General features: G+C 55.7%; 2 protein-coding genes across 2 annotated transcripts; one reads left to right on the top strand and one right to left on the bottom strand.

Moving 5' to 3' along the window:
* The first annotated feature begins 2,393 nt into the window (after window positions 1-2,393).
* On the top strand, window positions 2,394-5,463 carry TMEM125 (transmembrane protein 125). Its single transcript, XM_066555681.1, has 2 exons — window positions 2,394-2,532; window positions 2,642-5,463. Exon 2 carries the CDS (start codon window positions 2,948-2,950, stop codon window positions 3,608-3,610), a length of 663 nt encoding a protein of 220 aa, XP_066411778.1. The 5' UTR covers window positions 2,394-2,532; window positions 2,642-2,947; the 3' UTR covers window positions 3,611-5,463.
* A 3,142-nt stretch (window positions 5,464-8,605) lies between these two features.
* C9H1orf210 (chromosome 9 C1orf210 homolog) lies at window positions 8,606-10,583 on the bottom strand. Its single transcript, XM_066556127.1, has 3 exons — window positions 10,086-10,583; window positions 9,292-9,438; window positions 8,606-8,955 (listed from the first exon to the last, which is right to left on the bottom strand). The coding sequence occupies exons 1-3, from the start codon at window positions 10,495-10,497 to the stop codon at window positions 8,606-8,608; spliced, it is 909 nt and encodes a 302-aa protein (XP_066412224.1). The 5' UTR covers window positions 10,498-10,583.
* Window positions 10,584-12,834: the final 2,251 nt, after the last annotated feature.

Here is a 12,834-nt window from a genome sequence, read left to right as displayed (position 1 = left end):
AATCTAATCTACAAACATGCTACCTACTAGACTCACCCATTCACTGGTAAGGAGGAGATAAGGCACAAGAGAGAGCAATGTTTAGAACCAAGCTGATTTGCATCGGCTAAGGGAACAACTCCAGACTCAATGTCTCCTTGCCTCTCTCTACTTGAATAGTGCCCCGTGACATCCTCACCTTCCTGGGGACTTGTGTCCTGGGCACACACAAGGTATCTGCTGCCTCATGCAAAATCAAAGTGCATCCCAGCAGGCACAAACCAACGCGCCCAGCAGGCACAAACCACGCTCAGCCACAGCTCTTTTCTCTCTCTAACTGCTGCTTTCTGGTGGCTGTGGCTCCAGCCAGGAGCTGTATGTCTCCCACGGTTCTTCCAGCAAGGGTGTCTCCTCTGTGTCCTGGGGGTCTGTGCCGCAGCCAGCGCTGCCCGGCTCCCCGAGCAGGACCAGCCCCGTGCGGGACCCGCCGTGCGCCCGGGCTGCCCGCACCCGCACCCGGGCTGCCCGCATACGCACCCGCACCGCACCCGCACCCGCACACGGGCTGCCCGCACCCGCACCCGGGCTAACCGCATACGCACCCGCACCGCACCCGCACCCGGGCTGCCCGCATACGCACCCGCACACGCACACGGGCTGTCCGCACACGCACACGCACCCGGGCTGCCCGCATACGCACCCGGGCTGTCCGCACACGCACACGGGCTGTCCGCACCCGCACCCGCACACGGGCTGCCCGCACCCGCACACGCACCCGCACACGGGCTGCCCGCACACGCACCCGGGCTGCCCGCACCCGCACACGGGCTGTCCGCACCCGCACCCGGGCTGCCCGCACACGCACCCGGGCTGCCCGCACACGCACCCGGGCTGCCCGCATACGCACACGGGCTGCCCGCACCAGCACACGCACACGGGCTGCCCGCACCCGCACACGGGCTGCCCGCACCAGCACACGCACCCGGGCTGCCCGCACCCGCACACGGGCTGCCCGCACACGCACCCGCACCCGCACCCGTGCAGCCGCTGGCAGCGGGCCCGGAGCCAGGCCACAGTGACCTCATGCTCCATCGCAGCCGGGGAGTGACTCAGGAGGAGCCTGGCCTGACACTGTCAGGCGGTGTCTGGTTCGGCACTCCCCGCACAGTTGTCCTCCCTCTCCCCCCCCGGCCGTGTTGGCTGGGCCCCGACAGAGGGGTCTGAGGTGTTTGCTGGCATCAAAGGCATTGCCATAAGGGATGCGGTCTGTGGAGAGCGGAGACAGGGAGAGCGATGGGAGGAAAGATCCCTGGTGTGTGCAGAGCTGCCACGTGTGGGGGTCATAAATTGTCCCTGCCTGTGTGTAATGAGCCCTGAGCCCAGTGCTGAGCAGAGCAGGGTACAAACAGAGTGTGTTTGACGTGGGCTGATGGGTTCCTGAGAGCCATTTCTAGCAGGCAGGGTGGCTGTCCCCCCGCCCAGAAGTGACACAGCTCTGACACAAGGGACCTGAGTCAGTTCCTGTCCCTGCCATGGGCTCCTGTAGGACTCAGAGCAGTTCATGTGTGTGCCTGTGTGGTCAAGGGTGCATTATCCTGTCTAGGAGGTGACCAGAGAGGCTGTTCTGGGTCTCCAGGGCTTGTCCCATGTCTCCCAGGCTCAGCCATTGCTGACATGCTCCTGTGCTGTCCTCTCCAGCACCTCTCCATGGTTTGGGTACTAGCTGGCCTAGAGGGTCCCTGTGGTGCTGTGAGACCAGCTGGAGCACTCACATGCCAGGGAGGAACATTATGTAAGAGAAATGCAAGTGGTTTCCACTCTTGGTCTAAAACTGTACCCAAAGAAGCATCAAGGGGGGCCAGGACAGCAGGGACACAAGCCTGGGAACCAGGAGTGGTGGGCTGAGACAAGGTGCTGTGCCCAGGGGAGCCCAGCTAAGCACAGCACCTCGGAGCCAGTGCTGCCCTTCCTCTGCTCCCCTCCAGTGGCAAAATGCTTCACAGACCAGTAGCAAGGAGAGCAAAATCTCAGGGTGCCAGGCCACAGCTAAGGGCTCTTTCCAGGGAAGTGCTGAGATCACTGGACATATAGCTACCATATTTCTGTAGGGAATTTCTGAGGGGAAACCACTGGCAGTGCAGGGATGGGGACAGGGCTGAGAACGTGCAGCTATGGCAGATCTCACTCTTCCAGCCACTGGAGTGGAAGGGTTAAACCCTGGTCCTGACCCCCACCTCCCCTTCTGGGCAGCAGAGCCAGTTGGTGACAAGAGGCTGATGCTGATGAGGGAGCATGTGAAGCCAGAGCTGTGAATGGGGCTTTATCCCAGAAGGGACCTGCCTCTGCTCTGTCCCTGCCCTGCTGCCAGCACCAGCTGCAGGCAGAGTCCTTCAGGCAGCAATGTGCCAGCAGCCTCTGAGCAGGGCACACGGCACTGGGGAGGCAGGAGACTCGAACTTGGGGCAGGCTGGGGTTCCCCCACAGCACACAGAGGTCTCCCACGAAGACATGCAGCTGAAGCACACAGGGCTCCTGTGAGGGAAGCACAGCAAGGTCTGCAGGCCAGCCTGAGCAACCAAGGCCCAGGGTTTGGCACAGGATTATTTGGTACAGGGGAGCAGGGTCTCTGGTTAATGATATCTTCTCTTCTTGACTTTTTCAGATGAAAGACACAGGAAAGGAAGGAGACAGCCCTGGCAGTTCCCCTGTGGTGCTGCTCTGGGAATGCTCCATCAAGTTTCACAGGCCTGCCTCGGTGGTGGGCTCAACCCCAGCATGTGGACCATAGCTCTCCAGGTGGCACTACTGCAAAAGGAAATTCCATCAGGATCTAAAGAATGAGACCGAGACATCACTGCTGGAGAAATGCAGCTGCCTTCACCACTGCTGCTGCATTGACCCTCCATTTGCTGTGAGGGTGCAAATTCATCTGTGCCACCTCTGTGCCCTCTTCACCCAGCTGCCCACCATGCCAGAGCTGGCAGAGCTGAGCAGCCCCCGCACCCCTGCGGATGCGGACCACATCCAGAGGAATATCTTGGAAGAGCATGTGGAGCTCTGGTGGTTCCAGGACCCCAAGAAGTCCATCCTGTGCTATGGGATGGCCGTGGTGCTGATCCTGGCCTGCGGGATTGGGGGCATCATCCTGCTGTACAGCACCAGCAGCCGGTCCGGAGAGTGGCGGCTCGCCGTGGGCACCACACTCTGCCTGCTGGCCCTGCTCGTGCTGCTGAAGCAGCTGCTGAGCTCTGCAATCCAGGACATGAACTGCATCCGCAGCCGGGATCAGATCGAGCTCCTCAAGAGCGGAGGCTTCTCGGACTGCCTGGTGCTGCTGCTGAGCGCCCTGGTGCTGCTGGTCTGCGGGGTGGTGCTCACCATCCTCTCCACCACCACCATGCAGCTCAGCCCCGCACGGCCGCTGGCCAGCATGTTCACCAGCGGGGTCATCCTCCTGACTGCCGGCAGTGCCATCCTCCTCTGCCTGCTGCTGTACCTGCTGTGCACCTCCTGCCGCCGGGCGGCTCCCCGGAGCCTGGAGGCCGGCGACATCCGCGTCTTCACCATCTCCGGCCGCCTCGCTGGAAACAGGCGGCTCCCCCCCACCTCCAGCATGGCCAACTTGATCTGACCCAGGACACCTCTGTGTGAGCCTTAGTGGATACAACCTGTCAGTGATGGCCTTTCCCCAAGGAAGGGCGAGAGCTGCAGTGTGCCCTGTGTTTCTGGTGGAGATGACTGGCATTTGCTTTGCCCCAGGCTGGTGGCACAGCACAGACTCAGGGCACGTGGATGGGCTCTGACCTGGCTGGCATTTTATCTCCACAAAGCCTCCTGTGTCAGCTGCTGCCTGCCTGGCTGTGACCATATTACAGAGTGAAGGTGAGCCTGTCCTGTACCCCTGGGAACCCCAGTACTTGTTTGGTTCCTGCAGTTCCTGGAACTGTGTCATACACTCTCCTGGCAGGAGAGGCTGTAATTGTGGGTGGTATAAAACCAACCTGTGCTCTGGGCAGAGCCTCCAGCTCTTGAGTGAAGTAGAGCCTCTAGCAGCTGGTGAATGGCAGGAGAAACTTTGCGTGTCAGCAGGCACGAGGGAGCCTGGTGGGAGGTATGGCTGCAGGGGCTGCTCCCAAAAGTCACCGGTGTCTGTGGGAATGAGTGTGGGATTTGCATAGGATTGTGTGTGCCAGAGCCACAGCATGGCTGGACCTCACATGAAATGCTGTTTGTGTTTGCAATGCCAGGATCTGTTCTAGTGTTACATTTCTGCAGCCCACCATCGCCTGTGGTTTATCAAAGGGGTGATCAAGCCACGTTGGTGTCAAGGCCCTGATGGGCTATCTGTACTGGACTCAGTGTTGGGGCTGTGTTATCATGCCAGGATGCTCCAGCTACATGAGCCACAAACAGCAAGGTGCAGTTGCTGGGGGATGGTGATGAGATGCCCAAATCCTGGGGCTGAGGCTGCCCTTTGCAGAAGCTGTGCCAGGGGAGAGCGCTGTGCCCTCCCACAGGAGTTTCCCAGGCAGAGGCAGGAGCCCAGCAGCCCATCCCAGTCCCTGCTTGTTTCCATGCTGTTTCTGTCTCCCAAGTGCTGCAGCTGCTGCAGGGCAGAAAAGTTCCTCTACTGTCACTTGGGCCTTACCTGGAGTTTTTTTGGTGTTTTATCTTTACAAGGTGTCTTGTTTTATCACCAAGGTCTCTCTACCAGAGGCAGACTAACAATTCACCCCAGGAACTTTTCCTGTGACTTAAGTCTAATTTACCTGACAAAATTCTCATTTCCCTCATAGACTCACTAACCATCTCACTGCCCTTTTCATAGAAATAGATCCCAACCTCCTGCTGGAGATGCTCCTGCATGACCTCTTCCTCTGAGCCAGTTGGTCAGAGCATGGTGCTAATAACACCAAGGTCATGGGTTTGAACCCCACGTGGGTCATTTTCTTCAGAGCTGGACTTTGTGATCCTTCTGGACCCTTTCCAGCTCAGACTGTTCTGTGATTCTTCATCTTGTCTGCTCCCATCTTTCCTTCACCTGAGTTGCTCTGCTCCAGATGTTGGTTTTGCTCATTATTTGCCAAGTGTCCTCTGCAATGGAACAAGACTGAGCTATTGTTTTTTGGTGCCTGATAGCAAAATCATTTGGAAGAGGATGGTAGCTGATTCCCTTGCTAACAGCACAAATCACTGTCCATGTTACACCTGGAGGCAGTGTCAGAGCTTACCATCAGCTGGTCACTGAGGGCTTCACCCCTTCACAGCTCCAGACCAACCATTCCCAATGCAGTGAGATCTCATGAAACCACATCTGTATTCACCTGCTCTTGCTGACTTTCCTCTGCTTGAAGCCTTGGATTGTTTTCCCCAATGTAAAGGTACATAATTTGAGCTTTTCTCTCTGTATCTCTGTTATTTCTACATTTTCCTCTGCCACTTTCACATCATCTGTAGATTTTATTAAACTGCTGTTTCCTCTTCTCTCTGCATCTCCTCCCTTAATCTGCCCAGGAGCTCAGAAGGTGGTGGTGAGCTCAGATCCTCTTGTGCTAAATCTCTTGAAAGCTGAGTTGTTCTTCCCCTCTAGGCTGTTTGGCTTCAGGTCCACCAGGGACCCCTGTGCTTACACAGGAGGGGATAGGCCAGAGCTGAATGGTCTTGCATCTTGCACAACCATCACCATTACTGCTGCTCTGCAGGCCTTTGACAATGCATGTGCAGTTATGCCCGGCTGCACCCCCTCTGCCAGCACCAGAGGTCCAGCAGTGACTGCCAGCTCCAGCAGCCTGCACGTGCTGGCAGGCCACAGCTGCCTGCACACCAGCTGTTTTGCACATCTGGGCATTTCTGTGAAGAGGCGTGACTGTGCCCAGCTCGCAGCTCCGTGCTGCCTGCATGTCAATGTGAATCCTGTCCCCTCCACAGCCCCTTCAAAATGTGCCCCAAGTGCCTGTGACTTGTGCCAGGAAAGGGTGATTGACTGTGGGCCAGCAACCCAAGGAGATAATGGCTAAGAACAGGCTGTGCCTGAAGATGGTGGCTGGCTGTCCAGCTGCCCAGAGGGACAGCCTGTGCTGCCCAATCACTGACTCCCCTCTGCAGCACAGGTGTGGTTTGGTTTTGGTTCCTGCGTTGTGTGTGGACATACATAATAAAGTGTTACAGAAGTTGATTGTGTTGAAGGCTGATACTTGAGTGCAGGCCTCTCTGCAGAGCAGAGGTGTCAGGGCTGGCCTCAGCCCAGGGCAGTAATCACAGCAGCCCAGGGTCCCTCGTGTGGCTGTGGTTTTGGATCACCAGCTAGTGTGGCAATGCCACCACAGCCCCAAAAATGCATGTACTTCTTTTGTGATACACCTCCACCTCCAGGTGATTCCCACCTCCAGATCCATATTAATCTCTCTGCTTAAGAACCCAGATGTATCCAGATCCCCTTACCACTGCTCTGTGAACATGAGACCTCACTATGCCCCTGAAAGATGTTCACATGGAGCACACAAAGCCTCTGAATATGTCAGTGCTGGCTAGCTTGTTTACAGAGAAGCTGTTTCACCCTGTGGCAGGGCTGAGCCTCGCACCTGGAACCAGTCTGCCTGCATACCTGCTCCTGGTCCCAGCCAGCCTCAGCCAGGCCCTCATGGCAGCTTCCTGGGTGGACCCCTGGAGAAGGATCCTCCTTTTCATGCTCTGACCCTTTGTATTCCCAGCTCTGCATGCCAGATGTATTTTCCCCCAAACATGAGTTGCCAGGTTCCTGCTCACTTGCACTGCAGCTGCCTGAGGACACACACACACACATACACAAAAAAAAAAACCTGCCATGTCTGCTTGGCTAAAAAATAAATGAGTGGACTTATGAGCAGGGTCAAAGTAAACAAGCCATCCAATGCTGAGGGACTGGTGAGTAAGATCCTGGACAAATAAGCCCGGGTGCTTGTATTTTTAACTTCTTTTAAGACATCACTGAGACTAAAAAGAAAAGACTGCATCAAGCATGAATTCACGTGATTGAAAAGCATGTTGAAAAGCCCAGAAAATACCCTCCAAAAGATAACTGAAATGCTTTTTTCCAGCCCTCAAATTTAAATCTCTAACCCAAAAGATATTAGAAATTTACAAAAATACAGTGTATAGTGTATTTTCATAGGTAGCTGATGAGCCCAGAAGGCAAATTATGAGACTATGAGACAGTAACTGAAAAAGTAAAGCTCACTTTAGAAATATGGTATTTAAGAGCAAAAGCTGGCTGACCACTGAAAGAAGCCAACAGGTTTTCATCCTGCTAAGGCTTCAAGTGGCACATTTGCTTTCTACCCTGTCTCATCCATCCAATACCTGACCCATTTTCCCCCTTTGGTTTGCATTCTCTGAGGTGTATTATTTACCTTTTTTATAAACTAAATGTTTTAATGAATGGAGAAATAGAAAGGCAGTTAGCAGTGAAATAGAGGTTTAAAGGAGGTGGGGGAATTAGCTGTGTGGCAGAGCTTTGAGAAATGCTGTTCTGTGTTATCTCATGCTCTGGAGCATGACGGGAAATCTTCCCAATCAGTTGGTACCAGCCTTATGAGTCACTTACTAAAGGTGAATGCCACTCCTGCTCCCTGTTTTTAACTCCAGAGTAACCCATGAAGGCACGACCAACTCCAGCAGAAATAGCTCACAGTTACCTGTGTCTCATGTGCTGTTCATCATACCACAAAGATGACAGGAATGTAAAAATTATTGCATTTGTACAACTCCACAGCTGAAGAGACACATGGAACTCTGTAATGGGTGCTGGGGGAGAGGGTCACCTCGCCCCAGTGCATGGGCCTGGCACTGCAACTAGCAGCACTAATAAGTTTGCTCAGCTCTGCAGAGCTGACAGGGGAAAGGTGTCTTTTAGCTTGTCTTCCTGGAGAGGAAAGAGAGAAAAGAAAGAAGGGCTGTGGCTGAAGAGACATGCACAGAAACCCTGTGATGGTGCACTAGGGCCTACACCAGAGCAGGTGAAATATTTGTTTGGACAAGAGCACTCACTGTGCCACAGATGTGGTCTTTCATTGCCACAGTTAGAGCAATGTATTTATGGTCCTTGAAAGCACATGCAAAAAAAGCTGCACCCCAGCTGTGGGACTGGGAGTCTCCTCCCAGCACTGCCACTGGGAGAGTCCCACCAAACTACTGCAGGCAGAGGGAGGGCTAAATCATGCTTTAATCACACCTCAGAGTGACAATGCATTGAGGGACAGAGCAGGGCTGATTCTGGCGCCATGGGGCAGTGGGGCCAGGACCCCATGGCAGCACCAGGGCAGGCTCCTCTTCCCACTTCACCTGGCTTCCCGGGCACGATAGGCACCATCTCCTTCATCTTCAGCATCTGAGCAAGGCTGGGAAAGCAGCACCTGGTTTGGTGTCCCTCTGCAGTGCAGCCTAGTGGTGTCATGCTGGGACACTCTGCGACCAGCTGCCTTCAGCCTCCATCATCATTCCTAGCCCATCCCTCCCTCCCCTCCTCCCTGCTCCCTTCCTCCTGCCCCAAACATGTGGGGCCCAAAGCCAAGGACTGGTAGGAAAGGGGTGGAGCCAGGGAGACAGCAAGAGGCCACAGCAGTGGTGGCTGAGCTGTAAGCTTGTAAGCTCAGATGGAGCGATGCAACTCCCGCTCCTCTTTTGTTGGCAGCTGCTCACTGGGCTGGATGTAGTTGTCCTCGATGAAGCCATCATCATCCTCAGCTTGCAGGTCAGCAGCATCAGTTATGGAATGGCTCCCACAGGAGCCCCTGTCCCAGCTGCTGCTATCCTCCATGGGGCTGCGTCCGATGGAGCTGATTTCAGGCAGCGGCCGGTGGCGGTAGCTGGCGAAGTTCTTGTGGGCAAGCTTGCACTTGGCAGCCAGTGCAATCAGGATGGAGATGCCAATCGCTGTCACCAGGAATCCCACCAGGTATGGCCAGCTCCTTCCCCCCTTCCCAGCAGGCAGTGCAGTGCCTGTGACACAGGAAAGGCACATGGTCAGCCTGTAACACACCCAGGGGGTGTGAACACTGGGGGCAAAACTGCCTGAGAGCTGGCTGGTACTGCTGCCCATCACTGTGGAGTCTGTGCTCCATGTGGCTTCGTGGACCTGTTAACTTTCCTGTCACAAAGCCAGCAAACACCTCCAGGAGTTGGCCACCCTCCCACCAAGCCACTGCATGAGCGTGGCCCAGCAGCCTGAGCCTCTGGGACTGTGGGGCAGAGCGGGGGGTCTCCACCTACAGCCCCACCCAGTATGACAGAGGACAGGAAGGTGCTAGACCTTATGGACACCTCTGCACAACTTACTGTTGTTCTCAGTCACTGTGATATTCTGTGGTGTGGTGAGCTCACGAGCAAACCGCTGCTTAACCTGGCAGCCCAGGTCCTGAGAATCCAGAGCTGCGATCTCCTGGCCCCTCAGCTCTGGGGGGGACACGCAGGTCACCTGCACAGCTGGGAGACAAATGGGCTAAGGTGAGATGGGGGTCTGCACCCATCCCCTCTCCAGTTTAGAGAAGATGATCCCCGTTTGCTCCTGGGTTGAGGGGTTGCATTGCAAGGTGCTCCTGGCTCTGCCTTACAGACTCGCTGACCCTCAGCATATTGTAGGAAACAACCAAAGGGAAAATCCCCTGACCAAGGAACTGTGTGTGACTCTGATTAGCAGCTCCTTTAAACTGGATACAGACAAATTCATGGATACCCACAGAAACCCCACTGCTCTTACTTGGACCTGAGCTCAAATGGTTGGAGCCTGACCTGGCTCCAGAGAGGGAGCTGCCAACTCCTCAACAATGAAAATGTGGTCACTTCACAAAGTCACATAAAGATGGATTTAAAGGCCAAAGTGTGCACGCAACCCATTTCACAGAAGAGTAGCCAAATCATCCTGCTGACATTCTTAGAAATCCTTGGTATCCTGTGTAACTGTAAGCAAGGAACAGACACATCACATTTCGGTTTGCTGTCCCTCAGCAGGGTAGGACAGAGAGCCATCTCAGACCTTGTCCAGGGATTGAAGCAAATGGATCAAGCAAGACTCCTGCACTCAGGGTTCTGCATGCCTGACACACTCCCTGCCACCCATGCCCTCCACTCACCTCGCCTGCGCCGCAGCCACTGCTGCAGAGGGTGCGCGCTGCAGTCGCAGGCCCAGGGGTTCCCTTCCAGATGGACTTGTGGGACCATCTCCAACAGCTGCAGGCTCCAAGCGTCCACAGAGACCAGCGCGTTGTGCTGCAGGTCCAGGTGGAAAAGAGCCTTCAGCGGCAAAAGGAAAGGGACATCAAGCTCTTGCAAGCTGTTGTTTCTTAGAAGCAGGGTGTGCAAGTTTCCCAGGCCCTTGAAAGTGTCGTCGTGGATGTGGGTGATGCTGCAGCTGCTCAAGTCCAGCAGACGCAGCGCCCCGAGGTTGGAGAAGACTGCTGGGCTCAGCATGAGCTTGGCATTGCTGGAGAGGTTGAGAGACTGCAGAGAAGGGAAGTGCTTCAAGAGAGTCCTGTGATGGGGCATGACCAAGGAGTTGAAGGAGAGGTCCAAACTGCTGATGTTTCTTGGAAGGGAACTTGGAGCGTGCTGAAGGTTCTTCCCACTGCAGTTGGCCCACCCCTGGGAAAAAAGCTACTGTTGAGATGGGCTATCCATGATGGGGAGTGTCTCCATAGAGAGACTGCTCAAAGGTTCAATGTCTTAATTACTCTTGCAGAGTTTAAAAAAGCAAAGACACACACATATTTAAAAAACATATGAGCTACCAGACTGGAGTGGGCCTAGATAAATGGAGAAAGATGAGCAGGACAGCCCAGGACTGAGAGCAGCTGACTGAAACAGTAAAGAAGGAGCATGCAGGGCTGGAGGAAAAACCCAAATGGATGAGTGAAAAGGCAGCAGGTTGTCACCTCCCTGTCCTTCCATAGAGGGCAGTTGTCATACAGGGTCAGTTTGCAGAGGGCCTTCCTTTTCCTCCCCTGGATCCCCACCTCCAGCCCCCTGGGAGCTCTTGTGTGACACAGGGGCATCCTCCCAGCTGGAGCAGGGAAGCAGGCAAGCCTTGCCTGTTGCAAGGGCAGGCAAGAAGCTGACCAGGCTGCAGAGCTATAGGCACCTGTACCAGTCACCTGTGCCTGGAGCAGCTCCCTGGGGCCTGTGCAGGACAATGCACCAATGCTTCCATCTATGCCACCTTCCTGAGGATACACAGTAGGTAGCTGTGGCTTACTGCTGGCTGGCTGTGTTAGTATCAGGAAACCTGAGGCCAAGGACCATTCACTGTCCCAAAAGACCAGCAGAGCAGGATGGATGTCAACCCACATGGATGGATTTATTTTTTCCCAGTAAAACAGGGTGCCCCAACTCAAATAGTTCTGGGGAGCAATCCGCAGCATGGGTTACTCTTGCCTGGGCTTTTAGTGGGAGGGGGTCAAGTGTCCACACTGAAGCTGCCAGAGAGCAGGTCAGCAATTTAAGTTTGGTTTGGTAGGCACAAACTCCTGCTAAGTACTGTGTTTGGACCTTGCAAGCAGAGATGCTGTGATTTAAGTTTACTGTGGTCCATAGTCCTGGATTTCTGTGTTGGCTACATTCCAGCTAGCTGAGCTTTCAGTTTCCTTCACCTGTCTTTTCATCCTCCTAAATCTCCTATCAGACCCTGCTGTTCCTGCTTGGTAGAGGAACAGATATGCCTTTAAAAACCTCAGGTGCTGAGGACTGGGTTATAATTGGGCCAAGCCTCAGGGGCACCACACGGGCCCTGTTTCCAGCTCAAACACAGCTGGGCTCAGGGAGGCTTTGGAAAACAGTGCAAACTTTTGGGTGGAATAACTGAGAGTTCAGTGGAAAGGTCAGCGGCCCCTGACAGCCACTTTCCTTCATTCTCTCAGCTCCTGCCTGATGCAGCCAAGCTGCTGGCTGCAGTGCTTGTCCCAGTGGCTTAGCAGTGTTTCCTGCTCCTTGCCAGGTGTTTAGGGATCCTGCCCCCATGCTTGCCAATCACCCTGGCTCCAGTCACTGCATCATCATGCACTGGGGAAGGGAATGAGGGGTTGGGACCTCCTCAGGGATGTGACTCATGGCTGCTTGCCATGCACCCCTTATGGGCAGCTGTGTTACACCTGCAGACAAGAGACCCCCACAGTCAGAAATGCAGTGACCCAGACGATGCTCTCCCAGGCCGTGCTCTGTGAACAGGCTGGATAACATGACACGTTCAGCCCAAGGCTGGGAGCAGGACAGCCGGGCTCTGGGCACGAGCAAACCACCCCTGTGGCTGGTGGCCACTGGCACAGCACATCTCCCAATTAACTCTGCTGCCTCCCGTGGGTTTTCATCACTCGTCTTCTCTTGAGCCGTGCAGAGCAGGAGCTGCCTGCCAGGCCCCGCTGCCCGTGACACCCCAGCTGTCCTGCAGGCCCAGGAGCCGGCCCTGCCCACCCCCAGTGCTGCCCGCGCCGCAGCCCCCACGGCCCCCCTACCTGGTGGTCAAGGCTGCAGGGGTGTCCCATCACCACTGACCAGGCGCAGAGGAGGCTGCAGACCCAGCAGAGCAGGCAGGTAGGAGCCATTTGGCTCCAGGAAACTTCCGGCCAGAAAAACAAGTCTCGGGGAAAGCTGGGAAGCCGGCAGAGCCGGCCCTGCCGGGCGAGCTGTGGCCGCGGCCGCACGGTTCTGGGCCGCCACCGAGTCCTCACAGGCCGGCCCCGCACTCAGCAGCGCCCGGGACCCGGCCTGGCTGCCGCCCCGGCCCCGCTGCGCCGCGGCCCCGCTCCTCCCGAGCTGGTGAAAGGTGGCGGTGCCAGTTACACATTAACAGCCGCGCCCCATCACCTCCCAGCCGTGTGGCCGCCCGTGATC

The sequence above is a fragment of the Molothrus aeneus genome, chromosome 9 (assembly GCF_037042795.1).
Source record: "Molothrus aeneus isolate 106 chromosome 9, BPBGC_Maene_1.0, whole genome shotgun sequence".
In the NCBI taxonomy this organism is placed as follows: Eukaryota; Metazoa; Chordata; class Aves; order Passeriformes; family Icteridae; genus Molothrus; species Molothrus aeneus.
The sequence above is the reverse complement of the archived record's forward strand: the minus strand, read 5'-3'. Positions and strand labels throughout refer to the sequence as shown.